General features: G+C 38.9%; 2 protein-coding genes across 10 annotated transcripts; both read right to left on the reverse strand.

The window, feature by feature from the left end:
* Positions 1 to 298: 298 nt before the first annotated feature.
* LOC306872772 (uncharacterized protein) lies at positions 299 to 20,109 on the reverse strand. 9 transcript variants are annotated; one of them, XM_079421545.1, is made up of 11 exons: positions 19,983 to 20,109; positions 18,764 to 18,921; positions 16,740 to 16,913; positions 16,535 to 16,577; positions 7,328 to 7,422; positions 6,848 to 6,947; positions 6,633 to 6,736; positions 4,885 to 4,987; positions 4,365 to 4,444; positions 4,114 to 4,207; positions 299 to 2,047 (listed from the first exon to the last, which is right to left on the reverse strand). In XM_079421545.1, exons 1-11 carry the CDS (start codon positions 19,987 to 19,989, stop codon positions 1,155 to 1,157), a joined length of 1,851 nt encoding a protein of 616 aa, XP_079277671.1. In that variant the 5' UTR covers positions 19,990 to 20,109; the 3' UTR covers positions 299 to 1,154. The 9 variants fall into 9 exon arrangements, with proteins under 9 accessions (XP_079277671.1, XP_079277675.1, XP_079277674.1 ...); XM_079421546.1 differs by having other exon boundaries at positions 305 to 2,047; positions 4,365 to 4,441; XM_079421544.1 differs by having other exon boundaries at positions 305 to 2,047; positions 4,365 to 4,441; positions 4,885 to 4,990.
* On the reverse strand, positions 8,266 to 12,881 carry LOC306872773 (docking protein 1-like). The gene is made up of 5 exons (XM_079421552.1): positions 12,727 to 12,881; positions 11,666 to 11,965; positions 10,945 to 11,017; positions 10,538 to 10,710; positions 8,266 to 9,810 (listed from the first exon to the last, which is right to left on the reverse strand). Exons 1-5 carry the CDS (start codon positions 12,781 to 12,783, stop codon positions 8,875 to 8,877), a joined length of 1,539 nt encoding a protein of 512 aa, XP_079277678.1. The 5' UTR covers positions 12,784 to 12,881; the 3' UTR covers positions 8,266 to 8,874.
* Positions 20,110 to 23,857: the final 3,748 nt, after the last annotated feature.

A 23,857-nucleotide genomic window follows, 5' to 3' on the forward strand; every position in this document is an offset into this window, starting at 1 on the left:
ATCAAGTCTCGGCTGCCTGGTATATAAAAGAAACCTTTAACATACCTCTATCTCACAAATGGACCGATAAAATGTCAAAAAGCAAACAAAACTAACTAAAGAATAAAAAGTCCGTAATATGTTTAAACAGGAAACAAACCTAAGAAAGTGATGTGTAGTAAACAAAGAGCATTACGGCAACAGCAGAGTGGCGCAGCGGAAGCGTGCTGGGCCCATAACCCAGAGGTCGATGGATCGAAACCATCCTCTGCTAGAAACATTTTTTCAATGTATTTTATTTAGTTCTCTTTTTTTTTTTATAAAGAAACCAATATTGACCTTTACACTTTTATCTCAAATCTTAGATTATCATACGAATCTCTAATGGTCTAAATGATGTATGAATTGTAAAGCTTTGAAAATATCTTTAAAGGAGCAACTACAAAACAAAAAAAGCAACAACTGTAGTTAGCTACATAGCTTGTAAATCTAGCAGACATCTAGTTTCAAGTTTCCACAATGAGTTGTGAGTTGGAGATCTGGATATGCCAGACGTTGGAAAACACCGATCTATGTTTGGCGTTCAGGTTGTGTTGGCAGAACTTCTCTCTGGGAAAAAAAACTCATAAATGTGCACCTGAAGGTGCTATAAAAGACTTGCGCCCAACGTGGGGCTCGAACCCACGACCCTGAGATTAAGAGTCTCATGCTCTACCGACTGAGCTAGCCGGGCTGATGCAACACACTCATTAACCAAAATATAAACCACCTTGATATTTAATTATGTTTCAATACATTTAAGACTCTTATTTAGAGTACTTAAAATACAGAATACCTTTCGTACTGCCAAATCCGTTAATACCGTGTGGGTAAGATAAAACTAAGGCAAAACACTTATGGATGCTCCGTTCATCAGTGCTAGTGCACCACCTGCTGCTCACTTTTAATATTACAATTCACGGACAGCCAACATTAAAACACCGTAGACAATTGCTTTAACCGCTGCTAACATCTACAGACCTTAATCTTCCTAGTAATGCTTCCATTTATATTAAATAAGCCCCTTTTCTTTCTTGTGTAAATTATGCCAAGAGTATTATAATGATTCCTTTGACATTCAGAAGACCACTGGGTTCATAAGAAGGCATGAGTTGGAAGTCATCAGATATATTATATCAGACTCCTCCACAGGAGGCCGACTGCTGATGTGTCTTGAGGTTGCAGATCCAGGCGAATCGTTTCCCACAGCAGGGACAGACGAAGGGTTTCTCTCCTGTGTGAACTCTTTGGTGTTTCTTGAGGTTGCCTGCCTCTGTGAAAAGCTTCCCACACGTGTCGCACTTAAAGGGCCTCTCGCCTGTATGCACTCGCTGGTGGGCCACAACATTGGACAACCCAGGGAATGCCTTTCCACAGTACTTACAAACGTAGCTTTTCCGCCTACCTTTCTCCATGTGCTTTGGTAGCTGCAGCCCGGCAAGAGAAGCCCCAGGCTGAGCTAGGTTAGACATAATTTGGGGAATCACGGTGAAATATGAAGGGTTTGTTCTGCTTGCAGTCTCTGTCTGAATCACTTCGGGTCTACTGATGTGGCCTGATGCTTCAATTTGGCTTTGCCTCAAAATGGCAGCTTGATTCCACCTTTCCTCTTCTCTGATTGACCCCTCTGCTGCATTTCTAACAGCACGTGTTCGGGTGGATGATGCTCCATCCCGTCCACCTTTGGAGCATCTAATAGATGATACAGTCTCTGACTGAACCAGCATACAGTCTTGATCCTGGTCTGACTCTGTATATGAGCAGGACGGATGTGTGGGCCAATGCGTAAGGCTGGTTTTAGGTTCTAAAGGTCTGTCATACAACAAGCAGTCCGTTCCTGACATTTCAGTGGCTGTCTTTTCTCTGCTGAGCAGAGGCTGGTTTGTGGGAGAAGTTCTGCTTTTCACCATTCCCTTGTGCAAGTGTCCTGAGCCTGCAGTTTCTCCTGTTGTTAGACCCTTGCTATGTCGAACAGCAAACCTGTGGTACTGGTGCTGTTGAGAACCACTTGGACTGGATTCAACAGTACCTGGGTGTAAATACGTTCAGATACCATCAGAGTACTTTTAATGGGCAAATAGCTCTTAATTTAAGATGACATTCAAATCTGTTTAGTAAGGTAGTTGTAGGTAGAGTTCATATATACATACGCACCAGGGATGGAAATTAGCACCCGCCACCAGCCAAATGCGGGTGATTTTGTGTTGTGGCGGGTAAACTCGCTTCACCTACCGGCCACCGTGGCGGGTAAATAAAAATAGCATACTGTTTCACCCGGACGGCGGACACTTTTAGAGGAGGCACCTAATGTTAGAGCCTGCAATACTGCGGTTTCACGTAGCACTGTAGCGCAAGACTGTAGTTCAGCCCTCCTGGATGCATTCAAGAGAAGAAGACATACAGCGCTTCAGAGAAAATGCACCTGAACTTGAGCGGCGATTGGATGAACATGTTAATATATAGCTCGCTTTCGAACTATATATTAGTTACTGAGACGTGTTTATTTAGTTACGTCTCAGTAACTAAATAAACAGAATAAAAACTGACAGCAGTGTGAAAACAGCATTTAAAAATCTGATTACAACGATGTGGATGTTTGCATGAGCTCTGCTTTTCAGTAATGTAACGTTACTCCAGTAATGTCCGGACTAAAGCAGCTCTCCAGTGTGGAGCTAGCTAATTATTAAATATTTTTATTAGTGGGAAAAAAAATGTTTCATTAAAGTGACAGTTTGGTTTACAGAGACCAAAGCTTGATCTAGCTAAGGACTGTTTTGATTATTCATAACCCTATAAGGTATTTTAAAATATTATGTTCTGAATAAAATAGTTTATCCAAAGCATCGTATCACTTACATTTATTATGTTTCTTATCTATATGACTTACAAAAGGAGAAGTTAGGCAGAATGTGTCATTCAGTTTCTTTTTCATGTAACTAATTAAATGGTGAGAGAGTGTCTCTGTCTGTCATTTCATTTGTGTGCCAAATACATCTATTTGTATAATGAATTGGTGACACTTTACAATAAGGTATAATTTATTAACATTAGTTAATGTATTAATTAACATCAATGAACAATGCATTTATTACATTTAACTATTAATCTTAGTTAATAAAAACTTAAAAAACAGCATTAGTAAATGCTGAAATTAACTAACTTTTAGATTAACAAATGCTGTAGAAGTATTGTTCATTCTTAGTCCATGTTAACTAATGTTAAATAATTAACCTTATTGTAAAGTGTTGCCAATTAATTGTTTAATAATTGTAATTACATAATATACTTTTCTAAAGCTGAAGTGACCTTTATGTTAGAATATGTATAACTTAATATTTTAACTAATCACAAAAGCTGAATTATCAAAGTCTACTGGTCAATCAGTGGAATAATCGATGATTAGTCGATTAATCGTTCTAATAATCGTTAGATTATTCGATTATCAAAATAATCGTTTGTTGCAGCCCTAAGAGAAAACATCTCAGGAGGAGCCAGTGGACAAAGAGGCGAAGGTCAAAAAACTTTTTTTTAAAGAACGATGGAGAAAAGCAGACAATGGGGAGTGCCGTGATTGGTTAGTTTACGAAGAGACAAGTCTGACAATGTTCTGCTCAGTATGTCGTCAACACGCTTCAGAAGATGCCAAAACTAATAGTTTCATTGTTGGGACTAAAAACCTAAAACTGGAAGCTATAAAAGACCACGAATCATCCGAGCAGGCGTAAATTGGACTGGGAGTGGGGAGGATGGGTGGAGGAATGTTAGTTTTTTGTTTAATCTGCCCTACTCATTTAATGAAATGTATATCAGTTCATGGTTTGTGTGTGTATAAGAGAGAAAGAGAAAATGTCAGTATTTCATTGAGACTTGAGATTAAATAAACTGCTTAAGTATTGTAGATCTTGTAGTATTAATTTTCACATGCAGTTACACATTGTCGGTTAAAAACAAGAAAGTGGCTGGTAGATTTTGAAATCCACTAGCCACAGTGGCCGGTGGACAAAAAAAGTTAATTTCCATCCCTGATACGCACTGTACTGTATATATGCGTTGAAAGGTTAACCTTCATCTGTTTACTTCTTTTCATTTACTCACCTTGTATCTGCAGTCCAGTGGATGGAGAAATATTGGTTCTCTGGCTCCTATCCTGTCCATTTTCACTCAAATGGGAAAACTCCACCTCTATAGGCTGGAAACAAAATAAAACTACATTCATGTTTTTTTGTTGTTTTAATCCTAAAGTGGCTTACGTTTACTTTGCAGCGGTGATGTGACACTTTCCACTTGGCACTCTTTAGCTCTGTCCTAGTTTTATTGTATCTTAAGAGAACAGAAAATCAACAAACCTTCTCTGCACCAGGTGCAACTGTGCTTTTGGCTGGTGAGGTAGAAAGTCTTCCGCTACAATTTTCTGTATTTGACTCTGCTGAGGAATGAGAACGAATGGTCATTTTTTGGAAAATAGAGTCCAGGCCAAAGTATGTAAATAACTAGTTCAGTCATTAAACTCTAATGTGCCGCTGACTGGCTTCAGCAGCCTCATTTTTTCCCCTGTTAGTATTTAATACCGGTTCTACCAGTAGGACTGTGCAATTAATCGAATTCGATTATCATGCGCATGCGTGTTCGTCTTAACCCTCCTCCACCCCAGCACAACCTTCTAGATCTGCTACATGTTTTTTTTTTTTTGTGGCAGCAGCAATTCACTGCCACTGTGTCTTATCGAGCAAGCCTTTATACTTGCTCTGTTGCAGCGGCAAATTCTTATTATAACGAAGACATTTAATTCAACACAAATGGAATCATACTATTCTACAAATGACTTAAGCATCAAACAGAGGACTGCTTTTTTGGCCCTCTACTCACCATCTTGCACAATTATGGCTTGTGTCTGGCTTCTTTCCCACTGGTCGTTCAGATCCTCCTTTATCAATATTGTTTCTGGCTCTCCGTCTTCCACCTGTCTTTGCTGCTGAACACATGAAACAAGGTTTTGTGTTACAAAATGGCCCTGGCTGACACATAAACATCTAGGTAATTTACTGAAGCTTTCCATGTGTAAATAAACTAGGAAATTCCTATGTATGATGAATTGTGTTCAGTGGATTGTAAGGGTGTCATAATGTTAACTGAAGTTTGACAGTACAAAGAGCTGTGGATGTTTAATTTTTTTTAAAGAAAATTAGGTAAGTATTTATGCTATTGTTGAACAACCAGTGTATGATTTATTAGTATTTATCAATGGCTGTTTCCTTCAGAGCAGTATGTGGTTCTAATCATTCATCACAATGTAATGGTTTTTCAAATGGAAAATCTAAAATTATGCTATTGCACAGTGCTGACTACATTCTGGTTATTAATTAAATATGTTTGTTTTCACTGTTCTGATATTGTTAAGTAAATTTTACACTTGTGGTTGCAAAGGCAGTGACCACCAGATGCTTCCATAAGGTTTTACTTCCTCCAGCTACCTGCCTTCAGGGTCAATGTTCTTCAAAAAACAAACACAAAATGAGTACAGAAATGTTTATTTAAAAATGTTCAACACTTATTATAACAATAACTGCATTTTGACTAAGTTGCCTCCCCTTTTTCTACAGTACATCACAGGGCAGAGACGCTCTGAATTTGCTAATTATATATAAAAAAAACACTTTGACTCACATTCCTATCAATCAAAAACAATGTAAATCACGTATATAACTTAAATGAAGGTCTTAACCAGATATGAGATATGATGGTGGCATAATACACACTCATTAGCAGTAATCTAGTGATCATTTATTGACTCCTCCTAGAGAAAGCATTTCTACTGCAGTTAACACATCAGGATGGTACTTCTGTTGGTGGTTTTTGAGGTTTCGTATCCAGGCAAATGTCTGTCCACATTGGGTACAACTATACGGTCGTTCTCCTGTATGGACTTTCTGGTGTTTTCGCAGGTTTCCCGCCTCTGCAAAGAACTTCCCACATGTGTTACACTTGAATGGCTTCTCACCCGTGTGAATCCGCTGGTGGATAACCACTTTTTTGGGGCGGTTGAAAACTTTGCCACAATATGTGCAGGCAAAAAGTTTTTCACGAGGAACTTTGTCATTTCTAGTCTGACCAACTCTTTGTTGGTTAAATATGACATCCCTGACATTGTGGTAGCTGTCCATGCCCTGTATCTTTGAAGATGTTGATGCCACTGCTGCAAAGTCATTTGTCACCAGAGGTGGATTGGAAGAAGGCAAGAGGATCCTGCTATCCTGACGTTCCTCCCTCCCGTATTGGGGATAAACACGTGGAGCCAGGCTTTTTGCACATGCTACTTTGCTAGCCCACACAGAAATCTCTTCCCCCTCCTCTGCAGAGTCGACTTCTATGACCTCTGAACGGCGCAAAGGGTCTGTGCACGGGCTCTCAGCTGATCTTGCATTGTTCACGTACGTGCAAGATCGTAGCCGCAAGTCTGCATTGTCATTCCCTTGCATAAAATAATCCCTCATAGGACTGGATTTTCCATTCAAATCAAACTTTCCTTCAGCATGTAATTCTACGGGCTCTTGGGATATCCCCTTAACACTCTCAAACTCTGGCTCAGATTTAAACGCAGTGTCAGATCCACTGACCTCCAAAGTCGGCTGCTGCATCCCAGAGACCTGATCATCATCTTTCACCATCTGAACATCACCAAAACCTGCCTCTCCAGTCTGTGATGGCGTCTCTCTTACTCCTGAAAGAAGAGAAACAGTGTTAAGACAGGCTTTAAAATGGGTATTACGGGTTAGTAACCCATCCTCTAATCATTTTAAAATAGGTGGCTAATGTTCTTCTGTCCACTCACCACCACCTCTGATGAACAGTCTCCGCTGTGTTTGGTCCTCCTCAAACACCTCATCCTTTATCAGCACTGTGTCCGCTTCTGATAATACTGCATCTCCTGCCTTTAATGAAAGGAAATGTTTCACAAATCTCTAGATATTATAGAGATATGCATGTTCAACAATTTAATAACATCTATAACAGTCAATATATCTTAAATATGATTTATTTTTCTATAACTGGTTTTGTTTATCTATTTTTTATTTGCCAATGTATGGATAGATCTATTTATGTCTATATAAAAAGTGAACCTGCTAAATTATTTTAAAAACATGATGATATTAAGATATGATAGACATTAAAGTCATTAACATTTTGTGTAAAGCTGCTTTGAAAATCAGTATTGTGGAAAGTGTTATCTATACATCTACTGTAACCTTTGGGCTCATTACATGAAAGGTGGATCAACCAGTTATTGTGGTTATCGCAAAGAGATACCTACCATATTATTAGTTTCATTTTCATCTTGCTGAGCAGCTGAGTCTGTTCCTGCGCCTCTCCACAGTCCCGAGTTAAACTGAGCTCCATACAGCACGTCTGGATGTATGAAACAACACAAACAGAGTACTTTAACTACATTAGACGTTATAATTGATTAGGTGTGACAGAAGGTATCACGATCACACACACACCGTTAGTTTGGTTCCTGTATTTGTCAGACAAAGCGGCGCTCACTTGAACCCGGTTAGTGCGATGGAGTGAACTAATCCTCCTCTCTGCAAACCCTCGAGCCATCTTTAGCTCCAATATGTGAAGTTTTCTCTTCAGCGTTTTGTTTTCACGCTGACATTGGGTCATCTGTAAGTTTATAACCGCGTAGTCGTCGTCTACGAGTTTGCATATCTCAGCCACCGCTGCATTTGCCAGCACCTCCATAATGGAAGCTAACTGAGTCTGAAAAGCGATGCGATTTGACATGGTTAACGTTTCAGCGTCCTACAGCACGTTTCAATGATTTGGGAGCTGGATTGAAATGATACAGAATTCAAAAATTTAAAGACACGTCGTGGGAATAGCACTCATTTGCTCGGGTTTGACATCGCTCAGCACTTCCGGTCAGTAGTAGTGTCGTAAAAACCATAAAGACTCTTTCACAGCGCACACCAATCTAATGTCGAGGCTGTTCAATAAAACATTTACTGAATGAATATAACTATGACTGCTGTTTTGGCCACTCTGTTAGAACTAGTTTGGTTAATTTAGGCTAAACCGTTTGTGTATGGCTTTCTGAATATTCACCCCAAATGAAAAGCGTGTTTATTTACTCATATTGTTTCAAATCTGTTTCTTGACTGGATACCAGAATTGTTAATTTTTTTACTGGTCTTAGCATTGCTGAGATTTTAGGCATTGAAGCCTTTCTGTGAAAGATGCGGAAATCTCATAACATAATCATTTAATTCTGCTGTGGTACACCAAGAAAATACATAAATAATACATGTAACATATTTGGGCTTGTAAAACAAAATAAAAAATAAAATACATTTTTTTTTTCATTTACATTTAAAAAAAATACATTTTTCATAATGTGCATCCCAAGGAGGGGGGCTGGGGCTTGGACCACAAAACCAGTCATAAGTAGCATGGGTATATTTGTAGCAATAGCCAACAATACATTGCATGGGTCAAAATTATCGATTTTTCTTTTATGTCAAATATCATTATTTAGGACATTAAGTAAATATCATGTTCCATGAAGATATTTTGTACATTTCCTACCGTAAATATATAAAAACTTCATTTTTGATTAGTAATATGCATTGCTAAGAACTTAATTTGGACAACTTTAAAGGCGATTTTGTTTTTTTGTCCCCTCAGATTCCGGATTTTCAAATAGTTGTATCTCGGACAGATATTGTCTATCCTAACAAACCATACATCAATGGAAAGCTTATTTATTCAGCTTTCAGGTGTATAAATTATTAGTGTATAAAAAAATTGACCCTTATGACTGGTTTTGCGGTCCATGGTCACATATTACAGATTTAATTAAATCATTCCAAGGTCCTCAGACACCACCCCCAGTGTTTGGCTTAGCTTCTTTTCATGGAAAGACTGAGGGGTTTTGGGTGGTTTGTTAACTTTGCTGTAGATGGGTTGGTTCTCCTCGGGCATTTTGTTTTGTTGAGAGTTATTATTTTGAGTCGACTGTAAAATCTCAGGTACACTATAAATGGGCTCCTCGGTCTTCTGGTCAAGTCTTTTACTTGTGTTTAATTTGACATGGTCGTACACCTCAGAGTACACAGGTTCTTGCTGATTGCCATTGTTTGGAGTTGGCTTGACAGGCCGGCAGTCTATCGTATCGGTAGGGTTGGCTTGGACACAATTGTTAGGTTTTGGGCGGATGACATCTGCAGGATCAGAATACACTGGCTCTGATTCATCCCTATGATGAGAAGGGAGAGGATCGGTCTTTATATCTGCATACACAGATTCATGGCTCCCTATTAAAACTGCAGGATTTGAATACACAGGCTCAATCAAGCTAATACCGCCACCAGGATCTGAGTGTGTGCTTTTTAAGGAGCTATCTGAATCTGCAGGGTTTGCATACACAGATTCGGTTAAGCCAATAGGACTTGCAGGTTTTGTATATACAGGATTTGAGACAGCATATATGTTTGGGCCAAGGATATCTGCTGGATTGGGGTTCAAGGGCAGTTTTGCATCTGAAGGCTGAGGGCTGTTGCTGCCTTCCGTATCAAGCAAAGTAAAAATTTCTGGGCGTCTGGGCAGGGGTGAGCGAGGAGAACGAGAACGTGGAGAATGTGGCGACTGCCTGTCTCCAGTAACGGCAAGGCTCTTCTGTTGGCGAATAGCCAGCTCAATAAGGCGAAAGATCTCCTCACTCTGTCTGGTCTCAAAGTTAAATGTTCCAGGGCCCGATTCACAACGCCTGCCTGCTTCTATAGAAAACAGCATCTAGAGAGGAACACAGAGAAGGTCAAAAACATTTGTTTAAGCACACATTTAACATGTTAACTATAAGTTACCTTATATTGAAAAAAAAATGTTTACTGTATTATATGTAATTTTAACATTAAATTCAGTAAAATGTATATTTTAAGAAAATACAGCATTCAAAAGTTTGGTTTGGTAGTTTTTTCTGGTCACAAAGGCTGCATTTGTTATCAAAAATTTTGTGAAATATTATTACAATTTAAAACAGCTGGTTTCTAATTAAATATATTTTAAAATGAAATTTATTCCTGTGAAGCAAAGCTGAATTTTCAGCAGTCATTACTCCAGGCAGTGTCACATGATCCTTCAGAAATCATTCTAATATGCTCATATTATATTTTTTGTAACACTGTAAATGTTTTTACTGTCACTTTTCATCAGTTTAATGTGCCCTTGTGGAATAAAGGTATTAATTTATTTAAAAAAATCTTACTGACCCTCTAGCTTTTGCCTGGTAGTGTATAATTAAAGTGTATAATTATAACACATAAAAGTAATTAACAAATCATTTATTTTAGTTTATAATATTCAACAAGAATATGCATGAATATCCATCGTTACGGTAATTACTGTTAAAATTATGGTTTTGTTTTGCTAATAAAAATATGTGTCATCTTATCTGATTGTATTTTAAATGATTTTTTAAATTTAATTTCTGTTCTGTACATGAAGTATTTTTTCTGCTGACCTTATCTCGGCCATAGCGGCGCAGCAGCTTGTATAGCCACTCCATTACAGTCCTCCTGGTCTCTAGATCTTGAAGAACTAGCATGTCCTCACCAGCTTGTAGCCAGTACTGTCCTTTCAGGCCACATCGAACTGAAGCCTCGTTCTGCAGTACAACCACTTTAAACTCACACACTAAAATGAAAGAGACATCGAGATCAGAATTAAACTTTAAAAAGCTGTAATTCAGAGGTCAAAGGTTATACCATCTGTTTACATTTTAAACCAGATCTGCATTAAGGTGGTTCAGCATAGTTGTCTTCTGGCTTGTTAAAAATTCACTCTTTAAACAGCAACGACATAGGAAGTGGTGGGCCTTTCAGGAACATGACAGCATGAATGATACATTTGACCGCTGTTAGTACTCACATTGTTCTCTGGACATGTAGATCTGATTGTCTTCCATAAGAGGCACTGGCTGTGGTGCACTTTTAGTGTGTTTCTGTGAAATTACGAATACCGTGAAAAACAGGGAGTGGAGTAAAGGGTATGGTACTTCAAATAACCAGTTATGTGGCTGGATTGATCTGCATTTTTCATTGTATTAGGATCTTGAACTCAGCCATATAACTTTATACAGCTTAAATGGTTTGTTGTTTCATACTGTTCAAAGGTTCGGGGTCCATAACATTTTTTTAGATGTTTTAAAAGAAGTCGGTTTTATGCTCAGCAAGGCTGCAATTATTTAATAAAAAATACAGTAAAAACAGTAATATTGTGAAATATTATTACAATTTAAAATAACTTTTAATATATTTATTCCTGTGATGGCAAAGCCATTTTCAGCATCATTACTCCAGTGTCACATCATCCTTCAGAAATCACTCCAACAACATGCTGATTTGGTGCCCAAGAAACATTTCTTTTTATTTTTTATGAAAACTGTGATACATTTTCATCATGATTCTTTGATGAATAAAAAGTTCTAAAGAACAAAATGTATTTGAAATAGAAGCCTTTTTTAACACCCTTACGTTGACTCTTTTGTATAGTGTATCCTTGCTGAATAAAAGTATTTTCTTTTTAAAACAATATAACCCCAAACTTTTGAATGGTAATAGAAATATATTTGAAAAATCCAAACCTTCACCTGAAAGGCAATGTTACATAATATGTCCACCCATTGTCCACAGCTTTCTTTCTCTGCTGCAAACACAAGCCTCCTGTCCTCTGTCTCCACACAGAAAGCAGCCATGTTTTCCCCAGGACAAGCCTCTGCATGAGGAGGCAGCTTGACGACACTCACACAGTCGGCCAGACGGACAACTTTCCTCTCTGGATGTCGTCTGACCACCACAGTTGTCCGTTCATGAACGGCCTCTGATAATTCTAACCGTGCAATGCCGTGCCGACTAGCCGGGTAAAGGGCCAACCAATATCGCTTCCACTTCTGTTGAGAACAAATAGAATATTATTACTCATATTTATTAATTTCCCTCATCCATGTTTCTGCAATAGGCTACAATGAAAGTGAGATTCATCACATGTGATAAGGTCTAGTCCACCAGGTGGAATTTATGCTTCAGGTAATGAACACGCCTCTGGATTGCTAAATATCAGCATTAAAAAGTTCTTAAAAAGCACTGCACGCTGGAGGTATGGATGTAATTACTGACTCAGCCAATCCCTCATTTACCTCACATGTATTGCGTGTGTAAGGCAGGGCCTGAATCTAGTACAACTTGAAGTATGAAGTGCACTTTCATAAGGGTGTGTTTTTGTCAATGGAATGTGCTGTAATACAAAAAGCAAGGCAGAGATGTGCACACCAAGTTTCAACTTGTAGAGGCAGTTCCATTCCATCCATCTCATACCAGAACATTACCTTACACCAGAGAGTTCATGCCAAAACACAGGGGCATGGTGAGTTATTTTAAAAAAGTACAAGCAAACACCATCAGGCTTAAAATCATTGTATATATTTTATATGACTGCCCTACTTTTTCTCCAATCTTTCTGAATGCTACAAACCATAATATCAATACGTGTAACATCATTGTAAACAGTTTCTGAACTATTTTAATAACACTTTGTTTTATTTAGATCAGCTACGAACATTTTGTAGTTTTAGACTTGAGGTTGACAAACACAAAAACATCTGCCTGTTTTCAATACCAGAAAATAAATGACAATGCTCAAACGATGTCTTACCTCACCATGTTTCTGATGTTGTAGGTAAACTTCACCTTGTTTCCCGTGAGTGTCCATGTCTGCTTAATCTGACAGCTCGAAAAAGTGCTTTAACAAACAGTTTATCCTTTCACAGCACAATGTATGAGCTCCTTTAGATGTTACCACATATTACCAAGCCTATTACATGAGTTAAGAGTATTGTACACTTAAGACTCCACCTCTTAAAGAAAAAAAAAAAAAAAGACAGCCACTGTTTGATTTAGAGCACATATACACTTAAATTATGTCTGAATTATGAATGGTTTTCTTATTTCCTCAACATTTATGGCTCAGTTTGGCCTAATCACAATATATAAATAAACATCAAACAGCTGGATAATATGTCTTCTAAAAACCTTTATCTCATGGCCAACTATATAAATATCCTGCTTTTTGGTTTTGGACTGTGCATCTTCACTTTACACTCCACCTAGGAATTTGGACATTGATTAAGTATTAATAAATGTATTAAGATTAAAATATGATTTAGTTTTAAATCACATGCCCATATTTAAACAATGTACTTCAGAACAGCAGAGAGCTGTAAAACTGCAGTAAATAGTTTTCTACATTTTTGAGGGGGTGAACATTATTAATTTGAGTAGATGAAGCAGTTTTTAATATTTAAGAAGCCTTGAAATTCCAAAGTTGGATTACTTGGGTAAACCAAATAGTGTTCTAAGCCTATACATAATAAAACGTAAAGAGTCATACAAAGAAAATTAGCCTCCAAGTGGCTTTGGACTGATGTTTAGGCTGTCCAATCAATGGAGTAACCACGAGACTAAAACAATTGTGCACTATTTGCTAAACTGGTTATTTTGAGTAAGTATGTACTTCACATTTATTAACAAAGATAGTATTTTCATATGGTGGCCAATTTTCATCTTTCAATATATTCTCCTGGGGTGCCTTTTTGCATTACATTTTGGGTAAAATCTCATTTAAATTTTGTTATAACTGCACCATTTTAAATCAATGTATTTGCCCTAGAATATATTTTTAAAACAATATCCTCATTGTACCCTACTAATTCTTCTTAAATTTGTCAATAACTGAATTTATGTGAATTTATGTTTGGTTACCACTCAGATATGGATTATAGTGACACATTATATTGAAATTGAACATTTTAAAGCATTTAAAATGTAGTACATTTCTTTGGAAACCCTCCGTAACTACATACAGAGCTAGCTGAAACTTTTTTTGTACAGTCTCCAAACCTCATTTCAGAAGTATTGTACATGCACAGACTGCCACACAGACATAAAATCACATCCTCAGACAGACAGCATTATCTTATGTGCAGTGAGCAAGAGTCTATGAACAGTCATTCACATAAACATCTTTCTCACTATTACTTAATGAAGGATTAAGTATATAAAACATCATCCTCTGACATAATTCAACTGTTGAATGTCAGAGCATTAAGATAAGAAATAGCCAAAACGGTGTGTCCAGACTATTGGTCATCACTTCATCTTGGTTGCTTTCATCTCTTTTCACTGATCTCTGGCCAAACTTTAAATGCAAGGACAGTTAATATGATAAAAGATCTACATACATCTAGAAAGTATGTCAGAATAATACCTATGGGACAGGGTATCTTGGTAAAAAAATCATGGTAAATGATCTTATGTTAAATAATTTTATAACCATCAACACAATGTAAAAAGCTTAAAGGATTAAAAACAAAATGGGCAAAAAAAAAAAAAACTGACGCAGCACTCTACAATTAAATATAACATCCATGAATCAAAAATTCTGGAATGTTATGAAATACTCCTTATAAGCAGAAATAATACAAACCCTTTTTCCAAAAGGCGGAGCAGTTTCGCTATGACGTGCGTTTCATTTTTAAAGGTGTGTGATTAAGCAACACATGGCGTATCTGTCTGCAGGGTAATCCAAATAGTGCTCTAAGCAAACACATAAAACAAACAGTCATATTTGATATGACTATGGTTATAATTATAGTTAGTAACTCTGTTACTAACGAACAGTCAATTGAAAATTTGATGTTTAGGCTCTCTAGTCACTGGAGTAACCACAAGACAGACACTGGGAAAATCACTCCTTTCAATGTAGTAAACTACAAAAGGTACTAATGACAATTTACAATATACTGCATCTGTCAATTAAAGGAATAGTTCACCCAAAAATCTAAATTTGCTGAAAACTAACTTCGCCTCAGGCCATCCAAAATGTAGATGAGTTCTTTATAGATAGAACAGATTTGGAGAAATGTAGCATTATATCATTTGCTCACCAATGGATCCTCTGCAGTGAATGGGTGCCGTCAGAATGAGAGTTCAAACAGCTGACAAAAACATCACAATAATCCACAAGACTCCAGCCCATCAATTAACATATTGTAAAGTGAGAAGCTGCATGTTTGAAGCTGCAAGAGAAGTAATGCTTAATTTCTCCAAATCTGTTCCGATGAAGAAACACTCTTCTACATCTTGGACGGCCGAGGATAAGTAAATTCAAGCAAATTTTCATTTTTGGCTTAACTATTCCTTTAAGAACAATGATCTGACATTCAGATATAATAAAATAACTTGTATGGAAAAAAAAAACATTTTGTAGAAGCTGAACTGAACTTACATTACTGAAATATTTAGCTCAAGATCTTCTGCAGGCCTCTAATGACCAGTCCAGTTTGCGTGAGGCACTGTAAAATCTCACTGGTCTACTAATTTGTTTCCCCTGATAACAGCCAAAAGACTGGTTGAGAATGCTCAGGGCTGAAGTTTATGCTGGGTACACACCACAAGATAATCGGGCTGATTTTGGGACGATTTCTCCCCTTCCGACAATCCTAGGTAATGTCCCGATTATCTTGGTGGTTCTAAAGATTATCTTCTCAGATTTTCTTGTGTTGTGAGGTGTGTTAAGAGTGACTAAACATTGAATATCAAAAATCCTGATGTGTGGGGGAACCTTTAGTCACATCGTGGCACACCACACACTATAGGAGCAAAATGGTTAAATCTAGGATATTTTTGTCCTCATGTTTGTGGTCTCTCGCATTATGAAAATCTTATATTTTAAAAATCTTTTAGTGCATACCCAGCTTTAATTCAAATGCACAAATGCAAAAAGACATAATGGGACAGAACAACATGTCCAAGAGGGAACCTGCTTGTTTTATTAGATTTTTTTTCCCCATTTTTGTTAATGCATGTTGCACACTGTGACAGAACTTCAACGGAGGAAGGAGAAAAGAAACTGGAAAAAATGTTTCTGTGAAAATCCCTCAAAAGTTGTCAGCTGCCACCAGTTCAGTCCATCATAGAATGGTCCACCTGTCAACAGTCCTTGTACTGTCAGGTTTCCTTTGTCCCAGCCCTTTCTCCTCCCACTCTTATGACACACACCTCCCCACCAAACTTCCTTTTAAAGAAAATAAAAGAAGACAGGAAAAAAAAGATGGCGGCAATGACACGGGGGCAAACTGCTAGTCACTATCACAATAGTGGAAATCACATAACTGTTCCTCTGAGATTAATACAAAGATCTTCCAGGAGAACTAGTCACAATCTGCAGCGGTCCAATAGGAACATTACACTGAGTAACTCGCCCACGTTATACATGGAGACAGACGGAAATAAAAAGCTTATAGAAGAGCATCCAGCACCCCCCCCCACCCACAAGCCCCACCCCATCAAGCCCCACACAACCCCAGGATTGAAGTATGTGTGAGGGTGACCCCTGGCCACCAGCGGTCACATAAAGTCTCTATAAAGGAGCCCCTAACTGGAGGGTCTCTAGTATTTCACACCTGGAACAAACTCCTTGGCCTCTGGGTTCAAGCTGCTCTTGCGCTGTGGAAGACAAAAAACAGATGAAGTACATATTACAACATTAAAATCTCACCAAAGGTTATTTGAGGTCTAAAACGTGGTTTCCTTTCAGGAAGGATGGGAGATTCGTTTTGCTTAAATACCTGTAAATCAAGCATCAAATCATTATGCTGTAATACTTACTGCAATGTCTTCGGCGTTTCCGTCACTGACCGAGAGCCCGCTAAGCTGCTGTTGGATCTGCCCTACTCCAGGGGGAAGGTCTCTGGCAGGAATGAACCAATCCTGATCCTCCTCCTCCAACATCTCCTGGAAACAGCGCTCAAGAAACTCCTGCTCCAACAGTTCCTCCTCCACCTGCAGCAAGATGTCCGAGCCATCAAAATGTAGTGGTCATTGGCTACTGTATGAATTCATATTAGACATGCGAGTAATTCAGCTGATTATGCCCATTTATATAAAGCATATAAATATAAAGTATATGAATTGTAAGGTGCCACTTTTTAAGAGTCATTATTATTGGCATTTCTTCTAACTTGCTGTACAGTTAGAGACAGAGAGAACAAAGACTGCAAATTGTGGGGAAAAAAACAAATTAAACTGCAAATGTGAAAACAAATCAGACTGTGTAACTTGAGACACAAAGTAACAACAGTCGTGGCAGTCAGACAGTATGCAGTGACAGTCTCGCTCGAACATCTCTCAGCCAATCTCATTACATTATTTATATAGCAATAAACAGTGATTTACATTATTAAAGTGAAGTGAAGTGACATTCAGCCAAGTATGGTGACCCATACTCGGAATTCGTGCTCTGCATTTAACCCATCCAACGTGCACACACACAGCAGTGAACACACACACACCGTGAACATACACCCGGAGCAGTGGGCAGCCATTTTTGCTGCGGCGCCCGGGGAGCAGTTGGGGGTTCGGTGCCTTGCTCAAGGGCACCTCAGTCGTGGTATTGAGGGTGGAGAGAGCGCTGGACATTCACTCCCCCCACCTACAATTCCTGCCGGCCTGAGACTCGAACCCGCAACCTTTGGATTACAAGTCAGACGCTCTAACCATTAGGCCACGACTTCCCAAGACTTCCCTTTTAAAAAAAGCCAAGGTAGGAAACAAATCAGACATGCTATGATTTCTCAAACTTACACAATCAGCATTGATCATAAAAACTATAATAACTTTATTCATTTAAAATCATCCACTACAGTTCTCAAATCTCACTCATGCATGCGTTCAAAAAGGAAAATGTTGCCTTTTAAATCGCATTGAACCAATTCTGATGGCATTGACACACACAAAAAACAAACACTATTGCTTCTTAAGAAACATGACCACGACACGGCCAGTTTAAAAACATGATCACAAATGGGATTTGAGAACTATAGCACAAGGGAAGATTAACAGTGAATGACTTTACTTACTTTTGTCATTTAGCAGATGCTTTTGTCCAAAGCGATTTACAAATACAAAACAGTAACTAAAACTAAAAGTTACAACTCTATAAATACTATATACCCACATATTTAGGAAAATAAAGAAATTAAATAAAATTGACAAATGCATATAACAACATTTCAATAATAAACATATAAATTAAAAAAACTCAAATTTTGCCACACATAAAACACCATCCACTTCACTTGGAAGGAAAATGGAAACTCTAACATCCAGCCTAAACTCCTGTTCACAAATTTGGGCTGATTTTTGCATGCAATTTGTCTTTTCAGCCCATGCATAAAAATGACATACTGGTCGACTGAAAATGCAAGTTCACTCTCTTTAGAGTAGGTGGTGCTTATAGAAAAGCAGAAACCAGATTTTATGTTTTCTCTGTGATGTTTACCAAACAACAAATACAAGAGTAGGTTCAGATTTTTTTCTCTACTATTCACTTTTACTTGGCATGCGAGCAAAAGTGTGAATCTTTCTGGTTGGCCAATTTTATTCAAATTGCGATGGAAAAAAGATTAGAACAATCAGCCTAAGAAAATCTGTTGCACTGACTACATGTGAATGTTTGTGACAACCACTTATTCAAGTTCAAACTGTTTTATGGAAGAAAGTCACAAAGGTTTGCAATGACATAAGAGAGAGTAAATGGTAAATGTGTGAATTTCCTTTAATAAGTTTGAAGTTAAAACTGAACTTGTGAAGCATCCTATTTAGAAGTCTACATACAGCAGGCTCACACTGACCTGTCTATTGTACTCCTCTTCGTTCTCCATCCACATGTACTCTGCGAAGGGGTTGGCGTCCCCCTCCTTGTGTCCATTCACAACATTCTCATCCTTCCCTGATCCGCTGCCTCCTCCGGGTGTCTTTGCTACCTCTGGACTGTTAATATCAGCAGGTTCTGGGGGTGTAAAATGCTATATTAATACTAATACTGATCCTATTCTCAGTACATAGTACCTCAAACACACACATAACACCAACGAACATAAAGATGATTTATGGGGCATTGGATAGAATTAGCTTAGATTATATGCATCAGTAAAACTTTACTCGGTGTGCTTGCGTTAAATTAACAATTCAAGTCTAAAAACCGTGAACGTACGCAAAATTAAGTCATTGTTATCACAGCAAGAATCTGTTTAAGACTGTGTTCATGCATAAACAAACTAGCAAATTAGACGTTCAATATCACAAAATGAAAGCACGGTAATGTTTATTAAGCTCTTCTAATAACACGCACGGTTTAAAGAACATTATATAACTATCTGTTACTAACTATCAGTGTGTTGCATAAATGAGACAAAGAGGAGGTCAGTCGACACCATCTTTCTCCACATGGATTTGATTCACATGAGGCCCGGATATAAGGTTCCAGAGAAAACTATCTATAGTATAAACCATTTTAAGAAGTCTCCAATCAAAACAGCTTCATTTTTGCTGTGAGATGTGTCCCACCTTCGAATACAACACTTGCTCCAACTTTACGTTTGTGAGCGTGTATTGTGAAGCTACGCGTGTTAGCTCGAGCCATAAAACAACAGCGGGCTTTCCTCGTGAAAAACATGTTGCCTGGCCTCGCACAGCAACGTTTAAATGTTATTTGAACGCCACTGAAGTAAAAACAGACGCAAGTTGTCTGAAATAGATACGTTTTAAAGGATTTGGTGAAGTAAATGCACATGGTGGATGCGTGAGCTAGCCACACGACTGCATCACATTCATCTCACTAGGCCTCCATCTACTGCGCTTTACACGAACTTGGCCAAGTGAGCCTATAATGGCGTCATTTGCTTTATATCGCACGCTAAATGTGTCGATTTAGTTCTGTGTCGCTACTCTACGCATTCAGCGATGGCTACCATTTTACAAAACAAAGAGTGAGAGCAGCACACTGCACTTACAAAGTCAAAAGATTAAACATGACTTATTTTGAAGATGTGGGCTGTTAAGAGGACTTACCCGGCATTGTAACGCGTCTGTCCCTCTAATCTGTCGACTAAAAGAGGTAATTTTCCTGTTTGCGGCGACACCGTTACCTGGCTAGATTTCAACCCTACGTCAGAGTGCTCATGTGGGCCTTTCAAACAAACATGTCGCGAGCGCCTCCTGAGGGCCATCCACGGTACTTCAAAAGAGCATTGCAAAATGGCCAGGAAACTGTCGCGTGCTTTCAAAGATGCATTGACCTCTTTCGCGTAATTTTAGAAAGCTAGATCCGTTCGCGTTCATTCAGGTGTAATTTTTAAGAGCCATTAATAAAATTAAAAATAATAACAAAGATATAGATTTTCGTGAATTGGTCAGTTTGTTTATTTTCTCTCTCTCTCTTTTAAAAAAACACATTTTAGTGCGTTAATATATTATTTCTGCTTTTTTGAAAGGCACATTCGGGAGGGATTTACCTGCATGCAAATTCCGTAGGAAAATACTTGGTTTTACGCCAAAAGACATCTCTTTGCCTGTACTTGAAGGTGGCTTGGAGCATTAGAGCATTAATGCACAAGCACTGACAAAAATGCATGGTTGTTTTATTTGGACAGATTCGCTGACATAGTTTGGATAAAGCATTATGGTGTAACCTCTTATGAAATAGTGTAATTAACCCAGATTTGGATCTGATATAACCCACTCAAATGTTTAATATAGAACAACCTAACTGATTAAAAAAGCAAATTAGTACAAAAACACTCATTTACAGCATTTTAAGGTAGAGAACAAATGACCCAGATCAAGATTCAAGATTTTCATTCGTCACATACACAATTATACAGAGTATAACCAGCAGTGAAATGTAAGTCAGGTCCGCTCCAAGGACAGTGTAATTTTATAGAATACAAATATTAAGAAAAAGAAAAGTAGAAAAAATAAAATAAAAGATAAAAAATATAAATATAAATGTGCAGGTCAGTATGTTGTTGACTTAAATAGTAATAAAGAGGAATGTGCAAAAAGAATGTGCAAAAGAGTTGTACAGGGTATTTAAATAGCAGCATATGAGGTAGAAAAAATTATGAATAGCTTATTGATATGGTGATATTTACATGGAGTCAAGTGAAGTTATGACACAGAGTTAGAGTTTAGGAGCCTGATGGCCTGGGGGAAGAAGCTCCTCCTAAGTCTCTCAGTTTTTGCCATCAGGCTACGGAAGCGCTTACCAGATGGTAGCAAAGTGAATAGTCGGTTACCAGGGTGATTAGAGTCCTTGATGATTTTGACAGCTCTACTTTTGCAGCGTTTGAGGTAGATGTCCTGCAGAGAGGGGAGAGCAGACCCTGGGATGCGCTCAGCTAAGCGCACAACTCTCTGTAGAGCTTTGCAGTCCTGATTGGAGCTGTTTCCATACCACACTGAGATGCACTGAGTCAATGCACTTTCTATGGTCCCTGAATAGAAAGTTTTCAGGATTGCTGGTGAGACCCTGAATTTCCTCAGCTGTCACAGATGGTACAGTCTTTGCCTGGCTTTCTTAACCAGTGTTTGGATGTGTGTAGTCCAAGTCAGGTTCTCGGAGATGTTTACACCGAGGTACTTGAAGCTACTCACCCTCTCCACAGGGGTCCCACTGATCATAAGAGGAGTGTAGGGCTGCTGCTGTCTCTTCCTAAAGTCCATGATCAGCTCTTTAGTTTTGCTCACATTCAGACAGAGACAGTTGTCCTGGCACCATGATGTGAGTCTCTCTACCTCATCCAAGTAAGCGGTCTCATCATTGTTGGAAATGAGGCCCAAAACCACAGTATCATCAGTGAATTTGATAATAGATGTGGAGCTGTGAGAGGACACGCAGTCATGCGTGTAGAGAGAGTAGGGCAGGGGACTAAGGGCACAGCCCTGTGGGGCTCTTACATTCAGGGTGATGGAGTTTGAGGTGAACTGGCCAACTTTCACCACTTGAGGTCTGCCGGTGAGGAAGTCTTGAATCCAGTCACAGAGTGAGGAGTTTAGGCCGAGGTCTGTGAGTTTAGAAGCCAGCTTGATGGGGACTATAGTGTTGAAAGCTGAGCTATAGTCAATGAATAGCAGCCTTACATAATTCCCATAGTTGCTGTCCATGTGTGTGAGGGAAGAGTGGAGGACGTGAGAGATGGCGTCGTCCGTAGATCTATTGGGGCGATAGGCAAACTGAAGAGGGTCCAAAGTATCAGGGATGGATGAGCAAATGTGTCTCTTTACAAGTCTTTCAAAAACCTTCATGACTATAGATGTGAGGGCAACTGGGCGATAGTCATTCAGGCAAGAAGATTTATTGTTCTTTGGCACAGGGATAATGACGGATTTTTTAAATGAGGTGGGAAACCACGGAGGTAGCAAGGGACTCATTAAAGATGGAAGTGAACAAACCAGCGAGCTGATCAGCGCTGGACCTCAGAACATGGCCGGTTATCCCATCAGGTTCGGCTGCTTTCCTGACGTTCACTTTCTTTAGCGCCCTCCGAACCTCATCCTCTGACACGGTGATTACAGGATCATCGCTGCTCTGCCTGCTGCTTCCTGACCCGCTGGACGGCAGAGTTGCGCCGCTGCTGTTGCAATCAAAGCGACTGTAGAAGATGTTTAACTCGTCGGCCAGCAACTGATCTGCTCTCACCTCCGCGGAGGATTTGTTTCCAAAGGTCCTCAGTCCCTGCCACATCCGTCGAGAGTCATTGAGCTGAAAATAAGTGTTTACAAAGCTTAATGCTACATCCGTGAACTCGCTGACTTCAGAAGAACTCGCCCGAACTCTTTTAGAACTGGGGCAGATAAAATGGGAGGCAAATAATGGAAAGATGTTCCAGATGAGGCGAGCAGGAACGCGACAGAATGGAGATATTCCTGGGATCACACCATTTCTTGTTGATCACGAAACACAGTCCTCCACCCCTGGATTTACCGGCCTCTGCTGTTCTGTCCGTCCGAAAAACGGATTGTTTATCTCCGCGTTCCGAAGAATCTCCAGTGGCCACGATGGATTCGTGGATAGAGTGTCCTGGAACAGGTTAGTGTAGCGGTTTCCCATGTCCAAAAGTGTTTCTATGTTATAGGTGATCAGTGCCGATGTGAAATGTGTAAAAAGAAAGTAAAAGTAAGTAAAAAAGTAAATTAAAGCAAAGTCTGAGCAGAGCGACCTGGACGGCGTCCGAACACAGCGGCGCCATCTTATTTTGAATCATATATTTGTTTGGCTGATTGTTTCCTATTACACATAAACAACAGTGTAAGCAACTTCACTTTAAAAGTTATTGTTCCCTGACCGGGAATCGAACCCGGGCCGCGGCGGTGAGAGCGCCGAATCCTAACCACTAGACCACCAGGGAGCGCTGTGAAGGTGTTGATGAATATAGTACTAGTCAGATCATGAATTCAAACTCAATATTTCATTAGCCTAACCCTAACTCTAACCCTAATGATGTTATAAACAATCGCAACTCCCTGTAGAATCTACTATATATTGACTGCTAATTACAATATGTGAAAAAATAAAGTATGAATACATGATAAACAGTAAAATGCTGCGTTACAGGTAGCATAATTACGCCAGTGACACCAATGAAATGTTAAGTTTGAATTCATGATCTGACTAGTACTGTATTCATCGATACGTTTACAGCGCTCCCTGGTGGTCTAGTGGTTAGGATTCGGCGCTCTCACCGCCGCGGCCCGGGTTCGATTCCCGGTCAGGGAATGACAATTTTGAAGTGAAGTTGCTTACGCTGTTCTTTATGTGTACAGGAAACAATCAGCCAAACAAATGTTTTATTTTGGTTTCTATATAAAAAAGAAACTCATACAGGTTTGGAACAACTAGGATGAATAAATGTGGCCTAGGACTACAAAACCAGTCATAAGGGCCA

This window comes from Barbus barbus, assembly GCF_936440315.1.
Source record: "Barbus barbus genome assembly, chromosome: 7".
Lineage (NCBI taxonomy): Eukaryota > Metazoa > Chordata > Actinopteri > Cypriniformes > Cyprinidae > Barbus > Barbus barbus.